Below are 27,129 nucleotides of genomic sequence, written 5' to 3'. Positions count from 1 at the left end.
TACAGTCATAACCAAAGTAGCTTTTAAAATCTTGTTGTTGTATGGTACATGGCGCTGTACATGACCTAGAGATATATGAAGCATTTTGACCACACTACAAATGTCTAAACCGCTCAGTTTCAGTTCTCAGTTCTCACCCCCATGAGTCAAACCCATCAGCCTGCCATAGCACCTATTAATTTATAGATTTCATCCCAAGGGCATATCTGCACACTTGTGAGAAGGTGTGGCCGGTCAGCTGTTTCCAGAGTGATGGTACAAAAGCAACCAAGAAGAAAAGAACCTGTAACTGCATGTATGCTTTGGTGAATTTAGATCTCTAGGAGGTTTTATTTTGTTCCTATATATGCTAGGTTTGGAAGTCCTGATGTACCTTTTCTCCTATTCTAATGAAGCATCTTATAAGAAAAAGAAGAAACTGAATATATTAGATTTGCTGTGCCAATTGTGTAACTCTTTATAAACACAAAGCTTTCTGCAATGGCAAGCTGAGCTGTTGCAGCTTAATACAGCAGTTTGAGTTTCAGGAGTATTTGAAGGTGTTTAAAATGATTTCTAACAAAATGCAGCTAAATGAAGTACTTGTTAAACAGGAAACAAGAAAAAAAATCCTACAAAGATATTATGTGTCTGCCACTGGGAAAGTGTCAGGTACTTGTTTCTTGTAAAAAATAGAACATTACTTAACTAATTTAAAATCCAGATAATTTTCCTTAGGAAAAAAATTAGCAGCAAATCGTTCAGGGGCTGGTGGATTTCTTTGTTTCTTAAGGATGGCAAAGATTTGTGCAGAGACATCAGCAAAGAGCAGCTTTCTGAGCTGTTCCCTGCCAATTGCTGACAAAGGCAGTCCTAATGAATCATTCTGAATTGTGATCATGTGCTACCAGCCCACAGTGAGCTGCCAAAGAGGAAGTGCAGCTTGTTTTCTTTCATTTTCTTGATTCCTATGCTGTAGGAAGATGAAAGGAGAAGGAGGAGGAGGCAACAGCGGCAGCCAAACTTAAATAATTCTGACGATTCCCGATATCAAATGGAGGCCCCTGAGTGGGACCCACTGAAAAATGACACCCTTCCGCCGACCCTGACGCCAGCTGTCCCTCCGTATGTGAAGCTGGGCCTGACCATTGTATATACTGTTTTTTATTCACTGCTTTTTGTGTTCATCTACGTCCAGCTCTGGCTGGTCCTTCACTACAGGCACAAGAGGTTCAGTTACCAAACTGTCTTTCTGTTTCTGTGCCTGTTTTGGGCCTCTCTTAGGACAGTGCTCTTTTCATTTTACTTCAAAGACTTTGTCACAGCAAATTCTCTCAGCCCCTTCATCTTCTGGCTTCTTTACTGCTTCCCAGTCTGCCTCCAGTTTTTCACCCTGACCCTGATGAATCTTTACTTCACACAGGTAAGCAATAGATATTTAGTTGATTAAATCTAGCTGAATGGTAAAGTCTTATTATGTGAACGTGATGAGAAAAATGTAATTTACAAATGTACCTTGGCAATGCAAAAAGCAAATTTCAATTGTTTATTTGGGTACTTTAACTTCTGGTCTATATGCCAGTGATCAGTGTTATAATGAAACCAGAGCCTGAAGTGATCACTGCGAGAATATAAATTAACACGTCTACTGTCTATAAAAATAATTCAGAGATTGGAGAAAAAATGGGAGAGCTTAGAATTTGGACACCCAAAATGTCATTTTATTATTATGCTCTATTATTGTTATTAGACTTTAGGAGCCCCCTGTCTTACCAGACTTGATCTCTGTGTGCAGTCAGAATTGTAATGTCTGATTTTGCCTGCAACAAACCCCCAGTTCCAGTTTTTTCATAAGTTGGCCGACATTTCTCAGTGAGGTTTCTATTATGTGTATAACAATCGAAACTGTTGATGGAAAACTACTGTGGGCCTAAATTCCTGTTAGGATCTGTATTACAAACAGCTTTGACTCTGTTCAATAACTGCTAAGTGTTGTGCACAGATACACTCTCTATTTCAAGGACTCTCTGATGTAAAGGTAAATTCACTGTATACTGGAGTAAAGGAAATAGTGTCTCCTTTTCAGGAAGAGGTCTTTAGAGTGTATCTGTGCCATGGACATCTAAGAAGTCAGATGAGTCAAGCTGCACAGGGCTCCAGGTTGCTGCAGCTAGAATTGCTTGGAAATATTTATGGTGAGCATGGTGATCTTGCTGAAGGACAGGATATTGGCATGTTGAGACAAAAAAAAGGCTGCTGGGCTTGCCTAAGATCTCACAGGAAACTTGCAGGAAGGCAGAGACTGATTCTTTACCTCCTCAATCCCACTGCAGTGCCTGGAGCAGGATACCAAGCCTGCACTCATGTGGCCCTGACCAAAGTCCACTTTCCCAGTGCAGGAGCAGTTAGTCAGGAGAGCATCAGCCAGCCCTGAAGCACACCAGGCACTGCTCAGGATGCTTTGGGTGTTGCTGTGTGCTCCACTTGGAACCAGCTGGGTGCCTGGGGCTGGTGCTTCTGTAGTCCCCATGGTGTTTAACAGTGCTCTGTAGTGATGACAGGCCTTATCAATTCTGAACAGCCTGACTGGAGACATTAGGCTGCATGCAAGGGCTGCTATCCCAGAGCTGGAAAAGCAGCAATGGTAAGCATGACAGCTGTAAGAAGATCACTTGAGTTGTAGAGGGTATTAAATACTTAGAACCACATACCCAGTTTTGTGCTTAGGTTTGCTTTCATGGATTCAGTGTCTGAAATGCCTGCTAACTCACCCTGCTCCACTCCCTGGTACTTGAGATATATTAAGGGATTACAAGAACCTTTCATCTGCATACTACTCAAATCCAGCTCAAGCATATGGTTACCTATGCTTTATCCCATAGCTATTGTGAGAGTCATTTGATAACTGTGCAGCTTTGCAGGGTCAAATGTCCATCAGCACACAGTCCACCCCATCACAGTGCTGGGGCTAAGTCACAGCCTGGGGTCAGACTCTTCCCTCAGACACGCATGTGGGGCTGCTGTGGAAGCCTGGAGGCAGGATGCAGCATCCTGGCTCTTGGCCAAGAGAAGCCTGGGCTGGAGCACAGGGGGGGCACAGCAGTCTGTGCAGTAGTGTCAGCACTCAGGAGGCTTAGTGCTGCAGGTAGCATTCCTTTTGTCTGAAGATCTGAAAAGGCAGCACACAGAATGCAGACATTTGTCCTTTTCACTTATTTTTAGCATTGTTGTCTGATAGCGTGCAGGAAGTACAAGTCAGTGGTTGAAAACAGAAAAAAGCTAGGGCTGTTGGTTCTGCCTTTGAGACAGAATTCCTGCTTTGTCATTCTGAGTTCTCCTGATCTTCCTCTGAGCCCCTCTGAGAAAGAGTGGAATAGTTACGTGTCTTGAAGAGCTGCTGTGAGGCTTTTGAAACAATATTTGCAAGGGACTTTCAGAGTTTGTGATGTGCGTCATAAACTTTAAATACCTTGGGCCACTGTAGAAAGACTTAAGAATAGTATTGTTGTTTGCTCTAGAGCTAGTTGCAGTCAGTGAAATTTAATCTCAAATATCTCCCCACCTGAAACAAAGGTTTAAGAAATACAAGCACAGCCATTCTACGAATGCATGACAAAATAAGTGCATGTATTTTTAATTCACTGTTATTAATTCTTTACTTCTAACCATTAAAAGGTGGTTTGGCTTGAAATTCAGCATCTTGTATATAATGTACATCTAGCTTTCCACAGTAGACAAGCAAGAACTAGTGTGAAAGGGGTGGAGAGAGAAAATTTTGTTTTCAGTAATGGCTTAAAACTTCACAGACCTGTTTAGAAACAGCTTTTATCCTTTTATTCTCTAGAAGACAGGCAAGAAGGGTCTGCAGCTGTGTCTCATTGCATGAAACCCCTGCTATTTCACTGGTGCTTAGCTAGAGGGAAAGAAGTGTATAGTATAGGTACAGAGCACTGGAAGAGATCCCATGGGTCTCTGGAATTTGTAGGTTTTATTATCTGCTGTAGAGCACCTACCATTCCTAAATGTAGCACTGCTAGGGAAACTGATAAATGTAGATGTGAGAGGAAAAAAAGTGGTTAAAAAATATTGCAAATCCTCCTGGCCAAACAAAAAGCTCATTTGGCAAGTGCCAGAGGGCATTTTTCAAATAACAAGCACCTTTGAACTTGATGGAAAGTTAGCCACAACTATTCTCTTTTTTAATAGGTATCCCAAAGCCATAGGGAATTTCAGGGGTGTTTCATGTGTAGCCGGACAATTGAACCCTGATGACATCAGCACAGCAGAGTTTTGTCCCCAGACTTGAGCATCAGCAGCTGCAGCAGAAGAACCTCTAGTGTGTTGGAGCAGGTTGCTAAAGCAGGGAAACTATGAACAAAAGAGAAGTTAGAATCAAAATAGTTTTGACTCAAAGTGGGATCTTTGGGTTAAGAGCCAAGTTCAGTGTCCTTTGATGCAGTTGTATTACCCTACTTAGGGCATGTAGAAAGGGTGCTGCAGATAAGGCTTATAGAATATTGGTTACTCTCAGAGATTCCATACTGGAGAAAATGAATATGATTTTTAATGGAATAAGTAAATGTATTAGAATTTATTAATCCTGTGTCTGTATTGATTTCCTTCTAAAGAAAAATAATAGTGTGATCTACGCTCTCAGGAGGGGAAGCCCTCTGCCTACTTGGAAATCATTAAAATAAATCTCAAATGAAGATGAGATCCAGTGACACTTTTGTAAAACAGTAGCACAACGCCAGCAAGTAACAGCACTATACCAGGACAGCCCCCTGATCCTGATCCACCACATAGGGAGCCAAGGTGTATTTCCACCTCCAGACCAAAAATCTCATAGAGATATTTGCCTCACACATGCAGCTTCAAATGTTTTATTTTCTGATAAATAACAACATATTTCCACTTTAAAGGGAAAGAAGTGGAGGATCCCACAGTGAGGCATCCCAGGCTAATGAAAAATGTGAGGATTTCAGGACTTGGACACTTCTTTATTTATGTCCTCAAATCTTCCCTGTCTCTGACAAGGGGACACTGAGATGAGTCCTCAGGCTTTACAATTAGTGCTGTGAGTGAAAGAGTAAAGAGGCTCTGGGAAAAAAAAAAAAAGTTGCCTTTTCTGGTGCATGTGAGGGGTGGGAGAGAAGGACTTGCTTCACTTTGTCCTGTTTGCTCAGGCTTTGCATTTCCCTGGGGAACAGAAAACAAATGAAGCAGGAGAGAGGCTAGGATGGAGGGTTACAGTCTCAAAGAACAAGGTCAGGGCCAAAGACCATGAGCTATAAATTTCCCTGAAAATCCCAGGCATCCCTTGTGGCCAGGCACAGAAAACAGTTGTGTGGGCTCTAGGTTTTGTCATCAGGTTGGGAACTTCTCCAGGATCAAGGACAAGTAGTGCTGAGCTAAAGAGCTGTGAGACAGTATGGGTGGAGAAGGCTGGTAGGCAGATTTTACCTCTCCTTCCTCCTCCCTAACCATCTTCCCTTTTCTTTGGCATCTGGATTGAGAAACTTACCCTGCCTCCCAGGCAGTGCTGATAAAATCAGGGACTTTCAAATGAAGAGAAGTTGTACAGAGTAAGAGAGTTCTGAGGGGAGCTGGCCATGCCTGGCAGGGTAAGGTAAAAACAGCACAAGGCTTTCAGAAAGTTTTCATGTATTTCAGTGGAACCAGAGTAAATGGTAGCTCTGGGAGGAGAAAATTCCTCATTCTCTAATTACTGAGGATAGCATTTCAAAAGTTCTCACCAGTCAGAGAACAGAGAGGGCTTTTTATTTTGGATTATTTTTTTAGCCAAAATTAATAAATCATATCTTATAAAGCTTATTATTAATTTAAAACAAGATTTAGATATATATAGAACTACACAGGAGTCTAACTACATATGGTAAAGCATTAGCAAATATGTTTGCTGTAAAATGTTGCCTTTACTATTGTATCTACAGAAGACAAATTGCAATTGCAGGTTGGCTGGCTGTCAGTATCTGACATGAAGGATGAGGTCATTTGACTTAGAAAATAATTTGATAGGAAAGCTACTCTTGGAAGTTTACTGTAGCTGTCAGCCCCCACAATCATCCCTGTCCTTTTAGGACTATTTTTACCAATTTGTGGAAGACTGAGGATGGTAGTGAGTCACATTGCCCATGTCTGTAGGCCTTACAAGCTGTGTAGAATTTAGAGAGTAGAGGGAAAACTTGCCTGTTTTGGGAAATCTGATCCAAATAAAAGAATGAACATGGAAGAAGGAGAGGAAGGGGAAGGTGGGCCTGGGACTGAAAGATACACAGCTGAAGAAAGGTACATGTGCTGATGATGAGATTGTGGCATTATTTTCAGGTTTCAAAGGGAAGTTTGCATGGAGTGTGACAGAAGGAGAGAGGGACTGTGATGAAAGGAACTGAGAAGGAAAAATGCATGATATTGTTCTTATAGGGTTTTTGAAGTGAGAAGTGGTAAATAAAGCTGAACTTCATTCCTGTGCCGAGGGCCAGCTTGAGACATACGCAAGCATTTACCACATATCTGAGGCTTTTTGGTAAGCTGAGCTGCAGCTCCTGTAAAAGTGAATTGATCAGCTAGCACAGGAGAGGTTTGTGCCAGTCATCACATCAGTTCAGCTAAATCAGAGCACAGACAGGAAAATTGCTCCAGGGAGATTTTATTTTCCTTTTGCTTTGGGAATATCTGTCTTGGCTTTGACAGCTGTTTCACTGATACTTATAGAGCCAAAGTGGCTCCCGATTAGCTGGAACCCCCATCACCTACAACAGCCTGGCCCAGTCTGCCTGCTCTGCTGCCCAGCAGCTCTCCAGAGCTGTCTGCAGCCAAGCTGCTGATGGATCCCATGCCATCCCCACTCCTGGGGCCTGGTAAAATGTCTCTAAGGTCAGCTGTTTACATCAGTTCGTGCAATGGGAATTTTCTCTGGCTGTCTGAAGGGATTTTTGGAGTCCTTTTGAACTGCTGCAGTTTTATATGCCAGACATATACCTCAGGGGAGTGGAGGAGGGAGTGTGAGAATCTCATTTGAGGTTTCCAACCCTTTGGCAGAAACAGAGAGTCAAAACAGGATATTTCTCCTTCAAAGAACAAGCAGAAGGGGAAATACTTTTACGTCTAAAAAGTAACCCTTTAGACATAAGAAAATTAGCAAGGACTTTCACTGCGTTTTCCATGTTCATCTTGGGCCTCTCTGAAAGATCTTTTTAAAACAGCCTGCTCTCTGTTTGCTGTTTAGTCTATTCTTAGGAATAGTCTGGTTTGCTCTGGTTTGCTGGAAGACTTACTTAGATGACTCAGATATTGACTGGAAGTTTTCTCAACACTGCTGCGAGGAGGGGCCATTGAGCAACCAGGCTCTTGAGCTAAATGCTAAAAGCAAAAAGCTGCACCCACGCATGTGAGGTATATTGAGATCAGCTCCTGACATCCTTACTCCCACTGAACAACCCTTTATTCTGTGACAATCCCATTGCTTACAGCAGGGCTGTAACTCATGAACTAAAGCCTCATCAGTTTTTAAGCAAAGGTGGCAGAATCTGGCTGCCTGTGTTCCTGCCTAGCAGTGAATTGGTAAGAATTCTCCATGCCTTAAAGTGTAGCTTTCATTCTATGTAGCATCCTTTTGGTTTGGTTTGGTTGTTTTTGTAGGAGTTTTTTGGTTTGTTTGGTTTTTTTTAGTTGGTTTTTTTTTTGTTTGTTTGTTTGGGGTTTTTTTGGTACAGTACTTATTTCTTTTTCTTAATGGTCATTTTGCTCTGAAAATTTCAGAACATGTATCACCTGGAACAGGTTCACCAAATGCAGAACCACAGTAACAGCTGCTTTGGGGATCTTGAATCTTGAGATCCCATTGGATCTGCAACAGGAACATCACATTTGGTTTTACCTAAGTTATCCATGGAGATTTTGCTGGACAGTGGTCTTGGATTGGTTTATGTGGCAGTACCTTGTGACTTAATAGGGATGAGCAGATAATTTTTGGGGAGCCACTGGAGATGGTATTTAGGAACTTGACATTTGCTAGGTTTTGTGAAACCAGAACAACTCCTTGCCACTGGAAATTGCTTGTCTTGTGAAGTTCTTTGCAGAGGCTCTGAACTCTTGTGTTCAGTGCAACTCCTGAAAGGTGTCATAATTAATGGTAGAATGTGTATAAGTGATACTCACAATAGGTGAGGATTGTGGAATGACCCTAGAGACAAGGATTACTCGTTTAGTTTCATTGAGGTCAGGAATCTGCTTCCTCCCTTCCTTCCAGAATAAGCAGGTAGGCAATAAATCTTGTACAAAATGTATCTGAGAAGTATTTTGAACCTCATCCCTTCTCTGAAAGTGACAGCTAATCTTTATGCACAGCAGAAGTGCAGAATATTTGCAAGCCCCTTGTACCTTTCCTTTCAAAAGCAAGTAAATAAAACAACATAAAACTTCTTCCTGAACTCCTGTGAGATTTCACGATCCAGGAATTTGGAGAATGAATCACAAAACTCCTCAATAAGGGATACTATCAGAGATGTTATCTATTTGAAAACAATATCAATGGTTGCAGAATATTTTTACAGACTTTTTTCTCCCAAGTTTTCAATTTTATTCTCAGTTTGCTGAAAAACTCCCTGTTCTCTGCTGCTTCAGCTAATGCTAAGCAAGCTGATGCATCACAAAAATAATTTCCATGTCAAGGCAGCTGTTTATGGTGAATAGGAGTTAAATGACAAGTTGTTCCAGGAGATCTGGAACAAGTTGAGCCTGATTTTCTCCAGATCTATGTCTCATGATTGACTCTCAGTTGTTCCCATAACTGGAGAATTTTTTACAATATTTTGCTATGCAGACTCTCTCCTACTGGGTGATTTGTAGAATCATTATGTAGGCTTCTCCTGACAGAGGACATATATTAGATATATTTATAGAGTTCCTTTTTTCCTTTAAGTAATTGATTTTTAGAAGGATGATAAAGGATACTTCAAGCATTTTCCCATCAGTTTTCTGAAGTATTTTAAGATCAGTAGAGGCCAGATAAAGAGACTGACAGGCAGACACATGTCTACAGTCATATTGTGATCATTTAAGTCCTATTTCCTTGGGAAAGCATAATCATCATAGAATATATTATGCAAACATAACTAAAGGGCATGCAAAACCAAGGTAAATGGATAAGATAGCAGAACTTGAGGAGAAAATGATTGGGAAACTACCCAGAATAAGTCATACATCATGAGGTTTTTATAGTACTTGTAACCAGCGTGCTTTGTTGTTGGTGTAAATGAACATTTGTAAACTAAGTTTTTGTTTTGCAACATTTGTAAACTAAGCTTTTGTTTGGAAACCATGTTAGCTTGTAAAAAAGCAGTGGTACTTTCAAGTGATTTTTTAATAAATAAGATACAAAACATGGTAATATATTTTTGTATAATTTCTGATGATGGTTAAACAACTATGACTGATGGCTCCTCGCTACATTACAGAAAACTTTGTCAGTATTTGATCTTTTCTGGTACAGCAAGCCAGCTGCTGGGCATGAGCTATCCCTCTGTAAAAGCACGTATTGTTGTACAGAGAAGAGACAGTCAGCAGACGCCAAATAATACCTCAGAGTAAAATAATGAGTTTGGCTCTCAATGGTATATTTTTGGCAATGCAACATGAATGTGAAAGTGTATATCTAATTTCAGGCCAGGTTACTATGATAGGCTCTTCAGGGGAACATTTGGCCTGGTGTGAGCTGGTCTGTGTGAGAGACATGTACTGTCAGGTCATGCAAGAGCCTACAATAGTTTCCCTGTATGGTTATGCTGGCATTGATCCTTTTGTTAATACTGGTATAAAGGACCTTATTCCTAAACCATTCCTAAACCAGAATAAGTGAAAATAATAGTGTAGGCAGTTTGTATACAAGTGCATCTGATCACCTGCTGAGTGGTTCTAGTACTTTGCTTAGAGCTTGCCTGCCATGGGCAAGCAATCCATGCAAATCCGTTATGTAATGAAACCTGTCATGACATATCTTGTGGCCTGTGAGACAGAATTGCTGTGACTCACACTGTCTTTCTTTGCTGACATGTATACTGTGTTTGATGCAATATTTTTTTGTTTTGCAGGTGATTTTCAAAGCTAAGTCAAAATATTCCCCAGAGCTACTGAAATACAGGTAAGAACTTTGCAAACATTCAATGTGGGAGGGAAGAGCCCTACTGTTTGAGAAACATAGTTTCTAATTTGTGATGCTCATATTTCAGCTATTCATATTTGTATACCAATGTTTGATGATGATGGCTCTGAAGCCACCTTCTTCCTATGACCTTTAGGGGACTGTGTCCTTTCTCAACACAGGGATCATTTTTAGACAGTCACGTATTTCAAAAGCAAATATTTCAAATGCAAGTGGAAAACACCCACCCTGGGGATTTGCTTATTGGTTCTTAACATTTGTTTTACTAGGTAAATTCAGATCCAGTGCTGAAGAAGCAGAGTGATGTTTTCGTTTTTTTGACAGGAATGAGTGGGAGTGGATAGTTTTAACCTGTGACGTCAATGTAATAGAAGTCTTAAAAGTTTTGGGAAGATGACGGACAAGTTGTGAAGAGAAAGAGCTAGGGAGAATGGACTCAATTTCGTGATGTGTTTGATAGCTTATAATAGCCTCCCCTGACTCCATAGAGCTGAGGTTATGGTAGATTTACATTTAGGTGGAGAGATTCATTTGGCATCTTGTGGAGGAGAAGCTGTCAGGATGTATTTGAAAGAACCCCAAAGGGCAGTAATGTCCAGAAAGCTCAGGAAGAGCTCAATAAATTAATATTGGTTGTGCCAATGCTTAAAAGTTGGGCAATGCTGTTTAGAAGGAGGAGAGAGAGAGTGGTTGTCTCCATTCTAAAGAAAGAATTTACAATATGAATTCAGGATAGGAAAACAGAATAATTTAAACTGCAATCTGAATTGTCACTTGCTGTTAGGAGAACATAGTACTGTATGAACAGGGCAAATATTATCACTGTCCTTCTCTAGAAATTTGTTATCCTACTGTTTTTTCATACAGCTTGTGAGGCAATCATCTGTAACAAGTGCTTTGGGAACCATGTTTGGTATAAGGACAGTACAGTAAGAGCAGGCTTGAGGTGGGCTGGGGAGGACATGGGAAATGCAGAGTGTGATGGCTGGCTCAGGAATGTGGACTCCAGGCTGAACCGCAGCTTTGAACCCCCCTTTTGCACTCTGGTTCCTGTGAGAAGAAAATCCAGGAGTATGGGCTGGCAGACAAGCAGAGCACACCCCAGACAGGTCCCCCAGGGCAGATGAGGCTGCCCCTGATGGGGCACATGGGCAAGAGAGACAAAGAGGATCGCTGTGCACAGAGCCAGCTCAGGGTGGTGGAGGGCTGTCTGTGGACAGGTTCCTGCATGGCTTTGGAGGTGAGAGCTAGAAGCTTTGAACCTCATCTCTTACTGATGCTTGTGGCAAGGCTTTATTCCTGAACACTGCTTGAAAATGTCTTTCTTGAAGCACAGGAGCTCGTGATATTTAGTCAATGCCTATGAAGTGACTGCATTAGCAACCTGCATGGAGCTTTTGGAGCATTTTGTTCCTAAATACAAATGTACTGTGGCTAGAATTACTCATGCACAGACTACCCTCCTCATGAGAGCTCCACGTCCACCCTGACTCTTCCCCACTGGATTTCTAAGACAAATCACTCTTGGATCTGGCCTAGTTTTTTCTTTCTTGTTCAGCTCTGTTGGTAAGGGATTTCAGTTGTATTTTAACATCTCAATTGCAGCATGAGTGTGGTTAGTTTGTCTAAAAGAGCTACATTAATAAAGCTGACCTCATTTCCTATCTTACACAGGGCAATTGAAATTATGTAATATGTGCACAACCACAGATGAATTAATTGTAATAAGCTAGTGAAAGAACACAGACTTTCATAGTAGCTTGTGTTGGAAAGGACTTTTAAAGATTATCTAGTCCAACCCATGTCCCATGGGCAGGGACATCTTTCATTAGATCAGGTTGCTTAGATCCTGAGGGAGAGATAAATGATGGAAAGATGAAAGGCCTACAGACAGGTCTGGAATCTACACTTACTGAATCTGATTTTTCTTCATTACTGAATGTTCACTTTTTCATTTTTTTCCTCCATTTTCTTTATTAAGTGTGAGAGCCTATTACCTGGTATTGCCATTTTTGCAACAGATGATGGCAACATAAATGGGGCAACTGAGAGGTAGGACTTCTGTCTGTGTACTGACACAGGTCTCAGAAATCGAAATCATTTCAGATGCCAAAAAAAATCCTATAAATCCTATTGGGGATCCAGAATCTTAAGCAAACTTTATTCAGAACAGCCTTTATAATATTAGTAAAAGAGCTCAAGGTGAAGTCTCTGTCCAATTTCATATTTAAACAGTACTTCTGCCTGTCTCCCTGGACATGGGCATGTCTTACTGTCACCAGGTTTTTGGATGAGGCTTACTGTGCTGTGTGTGCATGTCTTGTTACACACAAGCCTCAAACACTGCATACAAAATACAGTAATTTCAAACAGATTTTCTTGTTAAACGAGGCAAATCTCACTGCATTTATCTGAGGTTTTGTTTTCAGCTCAAAGAAAAACTTATGGGTGCATTCAGCCTGACACAGAAGGAACAGAACAGCCTGACATGTGTCTTCCCCAGCCAAACCAGATTACACAAGGCTCCTTTAAAGACTAGTCCCAAAGTGGGGATTAGGCACAATACGCCTTTGAACTTTCACTTGCACTTTCACTGATGCAATCTGGAAACACCTTTCCTGCCCTGCTTTTCTGTTTTCTATAAAACTCCATGTGCTTCTTCATGCCTTGTAGGTGCTCTTGTAGTTGAATTGTAAAGATACTTTCTGCCTTTAATCTGCTGAGATCCTAAAACCCTTCCCCTAGAGAGACAGTCTGCATCTCTATCAGTGCATTTCCATAAATTCAGCAACAATGCTTCTATGCATTGCAAATCAGGCAGCCATTTCCCCAGCCACATCATGGGGGCTGGAAGATCCTCGTGTGAAGAGCTACACAGCTGACTGGCCACGACAGCTCACCCTGGCACATATGGGAGTGTGTGGGCATGGGAGTGTGAAAGCACCGGGATTTTTTTGTTGCTGTTTTTTGGTTTTGGGGTTTTTTTTGCTGAAGTCTGCAGAGGAGGAGCCTGGCCTGGAAGCCTCTCAGCCTTGCTGGTTGCAAGCCAGCTTGATGCTGCATGCCAGCATGCAGGCTGTGCTGCAGCAGAGGGTCCTTCTGCCCAAGGTGAGCAAGAGGAGGGCATGTACTTTCTGTCCCACAAGCAAGGCAGATGTAAGAGTGTGCCCTTCCTCACATGCCCCCCACAAGGGGACTGGAGATGGGACTTTGGGAGAGGAAGGAAAGGAAGACATGTGACCACTATTTAAAGTAGCTTCTGAGCTACTAATAAAAGCTGTAAATGTACCACCATTGCAGAGGAAATCGTGTGAGAGAGGAGCTTCAGGAGTGCAGTGCTTCCTGCATTAGACTATGAGGTTTAAAGGAGCTACCTCCAGCTGCTTATCCTAAAAACAGAGCCCTGCCCTGGGAAGTTAAGAATGAGCACAATCTTCCTGCTGAGAGGGAATTTCCGTGCCTGGCAAGGAAAAAACAGCATCCTTACTCACTGCCAGATATAGCTGGAAAGAAAGGCTTTGATTCACAAGCTTTTAGGCTCTCAGTTCTCCCTGTAACACAGTTAAAATACCTCAAAGGTGTATTCCTCCTTTCTTGCCCTCTGAAAGGAAGCCAGCTATGCTTCAGCTTTGTAGCTGCACAATGCTAACCCAAAAGAATATGAATGTGTGAAAGGAAAAGATCCCCATTGGGTAAAGTATTGTTAAACAATTGGAACTGGATTCCTCAGGGACAGTCTGTATGTTTGTTTTCAGCCAAATTCAAAGTTCCCAACAGGCATGAAAAGCTGGGGCCAAAACCTCTTGTTCAGTGACTGCAGATTATGCATCTTATCAGTAGTTTCCTTGGTCAGCAATGATAATGAACTAAGCAAATGCTTTAAATGGAAGCATGCTCTTTTTTTTTTTTTTCCCTAATGGAAAGCCCCACAGGTTTGTGTAGGCATAAAGAGGAACTACAACCAGTAATAAATTAAAAAATTACATACCATGTAATACCTTGATTACATGGTATGCTTATATTGTACGCATCAGTGCCGGGTAGGTTGGAAAAGAACCAAATGGATAAAAACAGTCCAACTCCTGGGCTTCTGTCTGTCACATTTCGGTTCCAGGTCTGCTTCTGTGGTGGTGTAAGCGCGTTTTTCCCGGCCTAGATGGCAAGATGCCAACCCAGAATCAATATGCATAGTTAAATTTCTTGATGTTTCTTTCAAGGGGTTGACCATGACCAAATTGTTTAGCAAAAGAGGCAGAGATGGAAGCTAGGGAATCAGTAATCTGGAGATTTTTCCTGCTGTTAGACACTTCCTTAATTTGATATCTGATGATATAAATTAACAGTCAGTGATGCTTTACATGGCAGTGGTGGTATAGTAAAACCAGGGTCAAAACCAGTCCATTCCAGGCAGAGGTTTTTTTCTGGGAGTGATTAGGCAGAGGGTTTGTGCTGTGTATGAAGCGCACGGTCTAAGAAGGTGCATGTATTTTTTAAGTTGTTTTTGAGAACTGTGCTGTTCAATTTCTGCTGCAGTCTTCTGTGTTTTGCTGCTTGATATTAGTTGTTTTACTTAGAGCTTGTTGAGTAACTGTAAAAACAGGTTTGAAATGGGCTAGGTTAATCTCTCCAGCAATCTGGAGCACTTTGATTTTGGCTCAGGCACCTGGTTACTCTGTCAGCTGTGGCAGCCCAACAGAGGCAGATTTCATTTCCCAGAGTGCAACTTCCAGCTCATGATTGACACTTGCTGAACGATGTTGCTAAAACTGTTTTCTTCTCACTCTCCCAGGTTGCCCCTCTACCTGGCTTCTTTTTTCATAAGTCTCCTCTTCCTCTTGGTGAATTTAACATGTGCAGTATTGGTGAGGACACAGAATTCAGAGAGAAAAATCATTGTCTCTGTCCGGGTGGCAATTAATGACACATTGTTTGTGCTGTGCGCTGTTTCACTCTCCATCTGCCTGTATAAGATCTCCAAGATGTCTTTAGCCAACATTTACTTGGAGTCCAAGGTAAGGTACATTTTCAGTTCTTTTCAAGTATCTTCTGAGATACAAGGGCAGTACAAGGCAAAGCCACAAAGCCTGAGAGCTGGAGGCCTTAAACTTCACAGCCTGTGCTTGGCTGGCCATTGTGCTCAGTACATGAATTAAATATTAAATGTTAGCAAGGGAGCTTTTGGTTAAAACCAGTAATCCCAAATATGTGGTTTTGAGACAGATTTTGCATAACTTTTTGGCTGGAGTTTCTCACAGCTCTTTTCAAGCAGACACTGCTTTCTCTGGGTCCCTTGTCTGAAGACCACTTCATTTCAGTACTGCAACATAGAAGTGGCCTGTACTTCAAAATCCTTCAGCTTGTCAGATCATTGACTAAGTTAACTGTTTAAGGTAGCAGCATGCTGAAGATAAGCCAGACAGAGAAATATTAATCTCCCTTTATATACTTGCATATTCTTGTATATATTCCTATAGATAATGAGAATGTGTTTTAAAAGACAATACATTATAACTTAGCCAGCTGGGGAAAAGGGTTAAAAGGTGTCTCCTATTACTCTACAGGATGTTCTTTAAAGAAATATTGGTAGGTTTTTATCTTTGGACACATTCAGTGGTCAAGAAGCTGGATGGGATCACATAAGCATGCAGTGTTTATTATAAAATAAGTGAAGATGTTTTGTATCTATAAATAATGAAACAGGGCTTTCAAAAGTCCTTGCACTTGCAGAAGACAGTTAAATCTTGAATTATCAGTTTAACCAATAACATATTGCTGTTACCACAACAAAGCCTTTAAAAGTTTAAGGTTCAACTGCTATTAAGAAAACCTTAACATAGAATTCCTCTCTACATTTACCTAATCAGATGAAATAAGTACATTTCCTGTTTAATCAAATCCGGCCATGCTGCACAACAACTAAAAGTTCAGGACTGAATAGAAGATTTAAAAACACAGCTCAGTTTTGTTTCTTTCAAGCCTGTCATTTGCTGACCAAAGGGCACTGGCAATGGATTATTTTTATTAGTAAGAAAAGTTTTTCTTGTGCTGCAAATCAGAGAGGCATAAATCTCTGTAACAAAGCAGTGTTAACCTAAAGGAGGCTTTGGTTCTGTTTTAGTTTGGTTTTGGTTTTGGTGTGTTTTCTCCTTCTGTGGGAAACCCAACCTTCCTTACTCCAAACTATTTCACAAAGCCCAAAGGATCTCTTAACATTACTGCAGACAGGAAAGGACAGAACACTCAGCTGATGAAAGTTTGAATGTGGAAATGGGAGTTGAAGAGTGATTTGCTCCTCCTTTCTGCTGACCTGAGATGGGAGTTCCTCTGAGGACTTCCAGTAGGGTTTGACTGCACATAATTTCGGGATACAGATGACTGAAACTAGCTGTGACTAAAACATCCTGGTTTTATCTGCTACTGTTATGCCAAAAAACTATTTTAGAGAAGAAAAATCCATTCTCTGCAGTGATATGACAGAATACTGTTGAGATAATGCATGCTCTGTGGTGCATGTAGGAAGGCATCAGTACTGGCAGCCTTTTATTTGCATTTCCCATTTGCTGGTATATATCTTCTGACCACATGTGAAAACAGATTCATCTCCATGACCTGGCATGGGGAACCATCATAGTGCCCTGTGCCAGGGCTGTGCCAGTGCCCAGGAGGTGCACAGCCCTGCCCTTGGGCTGGTTCTCTGGTGGGACACACGACCAGCTTGGGGCTCCCCTTCTTTTCTGCAGGGGTCTGTGACAGAAAAATGATTCCTCTGGATTTACTTTCACTGCTTCCTTCTCCCTTCACCGACCCACTAAGTTTACTTGAAGCATTTGAAGTGAATGGAAGCAAAACCAGGACACTTTTATCTGCTTTTTTGTATTTGGGGTGGTAATTTGTTAAATCTCTACACATTTAACTATTAACTGTTAAAGAATGACAGCTATGTAGGGAAATCTATACAGGGAAATACCAGCCCCGTTCTGCTCTTTGCTTCTGCTGTCTGCAATCTGTAAATGCCACCGAGCTGGGCTATGGTATGTGCCAGTCAGCAGCTTCTCTCTGCTCTCTCTCCCTCAGTTTCCATGACAGCACCACTGACTTGTTAGTATCGAAGGAGAACAGAGAAGTGCCTAGCAAACATTTCCTCTTTAAAGCATTTCCTGCTTGCTGGTATTGCCACAGCTTTCACCCCTGCCTGCTATGGATCTGGCTTCAGTTCCTGAGTAGCTGCAGTCTCTTGGCTCACTCCTGACATGGCTGCAGGTTATGGCCTGGTGAACAGTGGTGTTTCCAGGCTGTTATCAGCTGTAATTCAGAGACATTGACTGCAGTGGGTATTTTCGGAGCCTGGCTATTCACTGAACCAATGCTATTTTGCTGGGAAGACAGGCAAGCTTATTTTCCACAGACTTTTTCATACTCCCTGATACTCCCTGAGCTTCTCTTAGCTTATGCTCACCGGGGAGGGCAGACTGAGGAGCTGGGTCAATAAAGCTGCAGGGCTAATACTCAACAGCGTGGGTGAGCAGCACTGCAGCCCTGGTAGTCTCCTGAAGTCCAGGAATTCAGGACATGGTGGCTTGATGACTTCCCCTGATACTTCTTTAGCCCTTCTGCTGTGTCTGCTCTGCCAACCACAGTGCTTTGAACCTCTGACCCTCAGCTGCAAACCTGGAAGCAGTGTGTGGGCAGAGGGAATAAGATGCAGACTTTCCAGTCTCCTACACTGATTTAAAAGGTCCTGTGGCAGGGAAAAGCAGCTTCTCTCTCAGCCTGTCTCTCTCACATAGATGAAAGGAAACCATCCTCCTGGTGTGAATCTCTGCCAGGAGAGGGAGAGGACAGGGCTAGAGAAGCAAATGACTGCAAGGCAACTTACCTCTAAATGGACACAGCACATTTACCCATCTCTCCTCCTTTAGCTGTGCAAAGCACTATTCCAGAGCCATCTACAAAGAATTTACTTGGAGTTTCTTTCAAAGCCAGTCCCATTTTTGTACATCTGCCTGCCTCTCTGATCAGACTCACACAGATCCCTGCAGCCATGGCTCCTGAATTCCTTCCTTCCATGCTTCCTTCCTACTACAACTCCTGTGCTGATGTCTCAGCCCCTCTCAGTGACCTTGTCCACTTGACATAGTGGCAAGTCAGGCACTTAATCCTCCCACTGGATCAAGGTCTTTCCCCTGCTTTGTCCAGTCTTCTCTCTAGGGCTTAGGAACTGTTCCAATTTCACCCTGCAGTCTCATTCCTCCCCTTGTGCTCAAGCTGCCACTCTGACTGCCCTGCCATGGTCGCTCAGCTCATAGGCTGTGCTTCCACTTTGTCTCCTCTGTGTTGACATTAGCTGAGGCAGGATGTTCTGTTCCTGTCTGTGCTGTGTTTAAGTGCTGACTGTTATGACCTGCTCTGTACTTTTGAAATTGGTGCAAAGCAAGCAGTTGTAAAAAGATGCAAGGTTGCATCATGCTAGCCAGCATCTGATACAGGATGCTCTGTAGCTAGTGCAGAGCTGAAGGCTGAATTCTGTTGCTCCACCTCATGCCAAGTGTGGGTCTTCTGTGTTTTCACTGCTCTGAAAATAGCACTTGTTCAATAAAATGTAAAAATTAGTCACAGCCCATCTTGCTAAGGGCTGGAACTGCTACTGTTGCCTGGAAACCACTATGCTGATAAAATACAGGAATATACATAAAACAGGATATATTAGCCAAAGAAGGAAAGACAAAAAGTCAATCGCATGAGACAGACTAGCATGACAACTCTCAAAGTCCATGCAAAGCAAAGTTGTTCTCAACTTCCCTTATGAATAACAACCTGTGCTTAAATCTCTTCCAGGGCTCATCTGTCTGTCAGGTGACAAGCATAGGAGTGACTGTTATACTACTTTATACCTCACGAGCCTGCTACAACTTGTTCATCTTATCGTTTTCCCAAACCAAGAAAGTCAACTCTTTTGATTACGATTGGTACAACGTGTCAGATCAGGCAAGTATGAAAATATTTGCTAATGAGAAAACCTAATTCTCTAGCTGTTGATTGACTTCCTAAATGCTATCACAAGAGGAATAAATATATTCAAACCCTATTTTATTTCTTTTATTCAAGGCATGAAGATTGTTTTGCTCCAGAGATACAAATATCTGATCATTTTGGCATAAGGATAAAAAATCCAGCTCTGTGCTAAAAGAAAAAAGTAACCACAAGACTAATAATTTTTAAAAATCAATCTTTTATTTACCTTGATTTTGTTGTCAAAAGAAAGAGCACCTTTTCTTAAAACATGTATTGTGTCCACTGTAAAGACTGTAATGTACTTAGAGAATCAGAAAAACAGTACTTGATTCCACTGAAATGCTCAGTGTCATGCTAAGACATCATGACATCTCCCACTACCATCCAGGGCTGTGGGGTTATTTACTTTAATTCTGGAATTAGCATGATAATTTCTGTTGTTTTAGGATAAGGCTCTGACTCTCCCCAACCTTTAATTGCGAGTGACAATTTACACTGCAAACTAACAGTAATAAAAACTCTAAAGGAAATAGCAGGGGATTCTTTGTTGAATTCTAATAAATTTCAGCATCTAGCTCTTTTCTTTGCTTTGAAGAGTGTATTTAGGTCCCAGTATTTTTCCAGCTCTGGGCCAGGGTCTGGATCGTGTGTATCTTTTTTTTTTGGTCTCAAAATCCCTTGTCTCCCCTGCAATCAGCAAGCACCTGCAGACCCAAAGCAGTCTTCCCAGCCATGCAAGGACCTTGTATTGCCCAGGTGGCCAAGCAAACCTGCAGCCATTAACAAATTTCTGTTGAGCAGTAGGTAAAACTCTAATTAAGAAGTAGGTAAAGAGTAGGATAGGATTGCCCTGAGGACCTTGTTATGAGTAAGTTGAGTAGGGTCTGTCAAGGGACCTTTAATCAGCCCTCTGCTGCAGTGCAGAGAAGAGGACTGCAGGTGTTGCCAGTGGAATTAGAGCACAGAGGTTACAGCAGAAGGGCATTGGGCTCTGACTTTCTCCTGAATCAAACAATTTCCCTCTTGTTGAGCCCTGAGGAGTTGCTGCTGCTCCTGCTGACCCCTTGCAGGGGACAACTTGTTCTCTGACTCCTGCAGTCTGGAGTAACAGGGGCTGGTATGGCCAGACTTCCTTGGTCCTGTTTGCCCTCTGGAGGCAGAGGTTGTTCACTGGGAGCTCACTGGAATGCTTTTTAGCCCTTGAGTTACTACTACATGTTTTGAACATCTATTCTGGCTTGTGATGTTAGGGTTGCATGGATTTTGGGGTAAGTTGTTTGAACTATATGTAAAGGGCCTGGAATGAAGGAGTGGGCACTCAATTTGGTACCAGGCTCAAAAGACACATTTAATATTACAGCCCAATAAATGTACTGTAGTATTGCTCAGGTCACCGGTCAGCATCATCCTTTTCTCTCCTTTACAAAACACATGAAAGGACAAGATTTGCCCTCTGTAGCTACAGGCAATGGTGGAGATCTAGAGAGAAGATCACAGCTAATGTTGCAGTGCCAGCAGAGTTATTCAGCCTTAGAATGTGCACCAATTTGAACAGACCCAAGCCTTTTATTTTTAAAAGCAATGCCCTTGACCATTGATTGTTCCTTTACAATTATTTCCAGCCAGAAAGGGACTGGAAAACTAGTTTCTCATCACCTGAATTTGATCACTTCATCAAGTGATTGCTTGCCAGGCTTTTAAGCTGAGAAGATCCCTGCATTAAACTGATATTTCTGAAAGAAAGATAGCAAGAGGAGGAAAGGGAAATCATGTACCCAAGATAGCATATTGATTTTTTTAGTATGCCTTTAATCATTAGCCAGGTTGATCTGGCTCTACAGAATGGTATTTCTGGCATTGCCCCCTGCACCTTCAAATGAGCTGCCATCTTTATTTTTAAACACTTTACTCTTTTTCTTTTCAACAGGCAGATCTGAAATGTCAGCTGGGAGATGCAGGTTACATAGTGTTTGGAGTGATCCTTTTCATCTGGGAGCTCCTGCCTACTTCCTTGGTTGTGTATTTCTTCCGTGTTCGAAACCCTACAAAAGACCTTGTAAGTGGAATTTGTTAGTGTATTTGCTAGTGTAATGTCCAGGCAAGTCTGAGGGGCTCAGCTGCTGAGGGATCTTTTGCTTCTTTACATTCTGACTTCTCTTTTTCAATGTGTCCTCGGCAGAATAAGAGCAACCAAAACTTCCCGCTTCTTTATGCTAACTCCTCTTGAAAGAAATTCATCAGGTTTATCCAGAAAGAAAGGCCAGGTTCTCAGGCAGGTTATCTAAAAAACCAGGAACTTTCTTAAGCGTAGAGACAACTTCCCTTTGAGTTAATGCAGCATTTTATTGGAATTGGTGGAAAAGCTGTTTGTTATCCAAACTTGGCATCTTTCATCACATAGCAGTGAAAATGCTTGTGTGCTAACAGCTCAACAGGGTTATGAAATAATAGTTGAATTTTTTCCAAGTCAAAGACCAGTGGTCATAATAAGCACTTGCTGACTTGTTGGCTATTTCAGAAGACCAGAAATTAAAGTGTGAGTTGTAAGGATAATTCCCCATAAATGTCCTTAATATCTATGGAGGTAATAGATGGACAAGCATTTTTTTGTAGCTGTAGGCAATGTCTCCAGGTCAGCTGGTTGACAGGCACACAGGCAATACCAGCCCTCACTAGGATTACTGAGGTAATGTCTCTGTTTCTGTAGGCCAAATAAAACCAAAGCTAATATTATTCAAAAGGGGTGTAAATGGTAAATACACAAGTAAAAGAAACAACAGAATAACCTAGACAAGGTGATGGGCTTTATCCTCATTGATAAATAAATAAATCCTCATGCACATTTCAGAGACGATGATATAGCCAAGATGAACAAGGAAACAATACCTGACATTGCACTAAGAAACCCCATGGATCCCAGTGCCTATGACAAAACCATCTCAGACTCACTCCTGCTTAGGAGTTAACCAGGACAACTGCAAAGAGAAGAAATGTTTTTAATTATAGGCCAGAGATCCTGCTCTTCTGAAAAGTGACCACAGAGAGATCTCATATAATTTAAAGTGGGCTTAATAAGACTAGACCTGGTGGCCAAGTTTGGATAGTGTGCAGGAGATTCAGAGAGAATGAAAATAATGGAAGTGATCTAATCACTCATTTTGAAAAGCTAATCCCATGAAGGCTTGGAATCCTAAGCAAACAAGAGCTCAAATGGAGTCAAACAGGCAGTATTCCCTCACAAGAGCATGGCAGTAACATGTATAACATATTTTTGCATTGTAATTTGCAGAAAGCCCTTATTTCCATAAAGATGCAGTTCAGAAGAGGCAATCAGTGATCCCGCCTCAGTATCTGCAATTGTATACTGCAATCAGTATCACTTCTTTTATGGATAACTTTTTTAGGGTAAACATCATTTGTCACATGGGTTAGGTCATATATAGATTTTTTTTTTTTCACATGGGACAAATATTTATTGGAAGACCAGAAATAAGTAGAACTGAACAAAAAATGAAGGGATTGTAGCAAAAGAAAACTGAACCTCAGTGTGAGGTTGCCACAAGAGGGAGACCAAGGGCCGCAGGATTTTAGGCTAATGTATTCAGTAGGTTGCTACTTGGCCAGAAAGCACGGGGTTAGAATTAAAGCTAACCCTCCTTTAGTTAAAAAAAATCATAACAACAAGTCTGATTAGGTAAAAATCAAAATTATTCTTTAATTTTTAATAAACGATCCTGAGAAATAGTTCTTTGGTTTCAAGGTTCATTTGGGATTTCAGAAACAAAAAGTTTGAGTAGAGGCATCTTACATTCAGCATTACTTAAATATGAAATAATTCAGTGAACATGAAATAATTCATTGAAATAATCAGTGCTTATAGCCTGGAATTAGCTGTCTGTTGGCTCTGGTGCTGACACAGGTTTACAGCAGCATGTGGCCCTACACCTTGCCATACCTTTAACCAGACAAATGTTGGAAATGGGGGCATGACAGAGATGCACTTAATCCTCATTTCATCTTTGTCAAAGTTATTTAGCACATAAAATAAAGGGGGAGACCAAACTGCTCTCCTTTTTAAGAGAGAAGATGTCATCCTGGCTTATTCACAGGCACAGCAAACCCCTCTTCCCTGGGGATGGGAGCAGTGGATCAGTGGTTGAGGCTCAGTGGGTTCTTAGATGTCCCTCTGTGCTGTTTCTGGAATCAAACAAATTTCTTGCATCATGTATGTTTTCTGTTTTGATTCACAGGGGAAAAAAGTGAAAATGCTTTGTAAATGAAAGAGTTACATGTACACTCCTTTCCCTGTTTTGTCAAAGGACCTGACCTCAGGATTTGACCGTCACAGCACATTTGAACCTCACTATAGATTAGATACTGAAATTGCTTGGTGAGGGCCTAAGGGACTTTTCACATGTGGGTTCACTAAGCAGGATGCCAAGCTTCAACATGATCAGTTCCTGTGGTAAGGGAGGTAAGGCACCAGAAGAGAGTGTTAGCTGCTTCCTGTTGCTCACTTCAGGTCAGCTGCCTGAAAGCATGAAGTGTCCTGGATGGACAGGAATTCAGCAGAAAGGTTGAATGCAGACTGGTGGCTTCAGAAGAAGGTCAGGTGTTAGCTATGAAATAAGGATAAATAAAAAGCTGTTGAGATGAATATCATTGTGCTGGTAGACATGAACAGTAAATGCAAAACTATTTCAGTTGTCTTCAGCAAATGCAAAACTGCGTGTTTTATTTTGGAAACCGTGAGGTAAGTTGGCAGCAACTTCTTCTGGAAGTCAGGCACCAGGCAATTGATAAACAGCTATTTGATACATATTGCAAATACTGACTGAGGTTTCCCTTCCCTCAGGCCAATGCAGGAATGGTCCCAAGCCACGGCTTCAGTCCCAGGTCTTACTTCTTTGACAATCCCCGTAGATACGACAGTGACGATGATCTGGCCTGGAATATTGCACCACAGGGGGCACAGGGCAGGTGAGACACAACAGTGAACTTCTTGCTGCCCAAAACAGAAACTGGAGGAGCAGGAACTCTGACACACCACAGAAGACGGATGTGAATTGTCCAGCTGCAATTGCTGTGTAAATCCCAGCAGGGTGAGGGGAAGCAAAAGGGGAAGCTGAAGTGGACAGGCAGCAGTGAGTGAATGTGAGGGTCCAAGGGCACTGTAGACACCATAAAGACACAAGAATGAAAATTGTTACATAATTTAAGAATTGTACAAATATACTGCTCATCGAAAAACTCAGGTCAGAACTTTGTTTCATCCTCTATTTCTTCCAAGAATGGCTTCAGAAATTCCATTTACTCATTCAAATTTGAGAGCAAGACTGCCTAGAAAAACAGCTGTCTCCCTGCTCAGGCAGAGCAGGGAAAAGCTGGACAGCACAGGTTTCAACTTAGGTTGCCCTGTAACATGGTTAAATATCTTGAGGGTGACCTGAAATGAAGGGAGCATCAGTGTTCCCAGATGGTGAAAGCTTAGAAAAGTCCATCAAACTGCTGAAATCCCACACAACCCAGAAGTGGCACAAAAATTCTGTCTTCTCTGCACAGGTGTGATGTTTGGGAAAGGATTCCAGTCCAGGAAGGAGCAGTTCACATGAAAAATGGTAGCACCCACTTCAGAGAAGGAAAGGCACTGACAGGACTCTATCCTGCCCTGAAAGGAGTCTCAGTTGTGTTTTCCCTTTGCTGTTGCTGTAGCTACACTATGATATGAATAGATTAATGTAACCCAGATCTAGTTCTTGTCACTCATTCAGGTGAGACAGTGTAGTCACTGTCTGTGAGCCTAGACCATGGCTCAGTAAAGTTGCACACTCACTATTTACAGTTATCAGTCATCCTATTCCTGCATTAGTTAGTTTTTCACATAGTAACTAGGCCCATGGAGAATGCTAGAGGTGGTTTTGAGCCAGCCTGGTATCACCCTGTCTTCCACACTGAGCCATCAGGGAGCCAGCCACACTGGTAACACATGCACAGCTCCCAGTGGAAGCCAAACCAGCCACATGCACTGTGTCATGCTGCTCATGGGAGAAAAGACAGCATGGCAGAGCTGCAAACCATGTCCTGGGCTCTGGGACACAGACACGGGAGATTTAGATCTCTGACAGGCCCTTGCAGTGCCAGGACTTGGCAGGGATAAGCAGCACCATTTCTGGGATTTTCCAACACCTTCTGGAACAGCAAATCAGAAAGAAGGGGGTCTTTAGTGAACTGAGAGAATCAGGAAATAGATAATGAACACTTGGGCCAAAATAATTGACAGATCAGAAAAATAGATAGCTGGCTGTACCTCTGGTTGGGGGCTTATTTTATTTTTGCACTTCAGCATGAGAACTATCTCTGCATAATTGCATTTTCCCCATATTCTCTAAGTAGGTGCTTAAAGAATCAATCTGCCAGTCACTAATTCTTCTATTTTCTTTCTCAGTTTCTCTCCAGACTACTATGACTGGAGCCATCAGAACAACAGCTTCATGGCTTACATAGGATCCCTCCAACAAGATCCAGCCCTGGACACAGACCGGCCGAGCCCTATTTAACTTCAATCAACTACAGCGTTCTAGGACATTCCAATGTTAAAGCCAATGTTCCGAAAAACAAAGCTTAGCAACTTTTCTTCACCTTTTGGTTTTTAGAAATTTTCCTATGCACACATAAATGAAGAACCTTACCATGAGCTTTTCATAGTTCAAGGAGAAGTATAAGCTAATGATTTAAACTTTGAAGACTGTTCCAATTAATACCTTGTTCTAAGCCATGGTATTTTGGCTTTGAATAGAGTTGTTAGAAGGTATAATTTAATCATTTTTATGCTCAATTTAAAAGAGCAAATTTCATGAAGTGAAATGGCATAATTATTTTCTAAGTATTTTTATTTTTACACTGTGTATAGTTAGAAATACATGATTATGATCAATATACTGTAAACACATGAATAGATTTTTCAAATGCATGACAGTTGCAATTTTTATGTGCACATAAAAGCCTGTAAGAAAACAATATCAACCCAATTAAATACTGTCTTTTCAAGTTATTGCTATGTTCTCAGAGCACAATTTACTCTTTGGATGTCACTGCTTACTCAGTGTGGTGTGATAGTTGGAGGCAAGAAGTTACCTGTACCCTATATTTTTCTAAGAAAGAAAATTGTATTTTCTCAGCAGCTTAGGGACAGTCTCATAAGAGTGGAGATGGGCATCTGCTGCAACTGGAGCACTGTGAAGTGCAAAACAAGCTGAAAATTTGTATGCTTGAAAAAGTAAAGCTATGCAATCATGTCCATCAATTAGATCTATATATATTACATGGAAGAGTCAGTCAAATACCTCACCAGGGAGAGGGATACATAGAACAGTGTAAAAAACCAGACTTGTTTATTTATAAAGAACCTGGGAATTGCAGTGTGGGAATAGAGCAAGAGCCGGAAGTACATAAAGCAGTAGAATCTCAAAAGTGCCTTTCTGCCTAACAAGCAAGCAGAAAAGCTGTGCTTCAGCCTTTTATCTTCAGGGATAAATGTAGTGAGCTTTGGGGGGGGTAATGGTGGATAAATAATGTTCCAGGATGTGAGGTTGCAGAGAGTAAGCCTAAAAGTAATTATTACTAATCTAAGGCAAACAGGAACCCTGTCTATACTTCAGGTCTTTTTATTATGCCCAGTTCTCAGCAGTGAAGAACTCTGTACACCCTCAGCATCTCTTTCTCCTTATCTAAGTGGAACAAATACTGTAACTCAAACCACATTTTCCCAGGAGATAAATATACTACTTCCAATAATTTTACTTCTATATAAGTATTCCATTTTGAGGTGTACTAAAGCATTCCCAAATGATGGACAAGCCTCATGTTTTCCTCATGCTCGACTTCAGGAAGTACAAGCAGTTGAGAATTCTTATGCACATTTCACAGAGAATACCCAGAGTAAAAAAATACGGGGT

The 27,129-nt window shown here is 41.6% G+C and overlaps 1 protein-coding gene across 1 annotated transcript; it reads left to right on the top strand.

Annotated features, from left to right (window-relative positions):
• Positions 1-875: 875 nt before the first annotated feature.
• GPR137B (G protein-coupled receptor 137B) lies at positions 876-26,225 on the top strand. The gene is made up of 7 exons (XM_054629311.2): positions 876-1,402; positions 10,092-10,141; positions 14,952-15,174; positions 18,998-19,151; positions 21,106-21,230; positions 24,030-24,154; positions 25,620-26,225. Exons 1-7 carry the CDS (start codon positions 1,034-1,036, stop codon positions 25,729-25,731), a joined length of 1,158 nt encoding a protein of 385 aa, XP_054485286.1. The 5' UTR covers positions 876-1,033; the 3' UTR covers positions 25,732-26,225.
• The last annotated feature ends 904 nt before the right edge of the window (positions 26,226-27,129 follow it).

This window comes from Agelaius phoeniceus, chromosome 3 (assembly GCF_051311805.1).
Source record: "Agelaius phoeniceus isolate bAgePho1 chromosome 3, bAgePho1.hap1, whole genome shotgun sequence".
NCBI classification, from domain to species: domain Eukaryota; kingdom Metazoa; phylum Chordata; class Aves; order Passeriformes; family Icteridae; genus Agelaius; species Agelaius phoeniceus.
The sequence above is the reverse complement of the archived record's forward strand: the minus strand, read 5'-3'. Positions and strand labels throughout refer to the sequence as shown.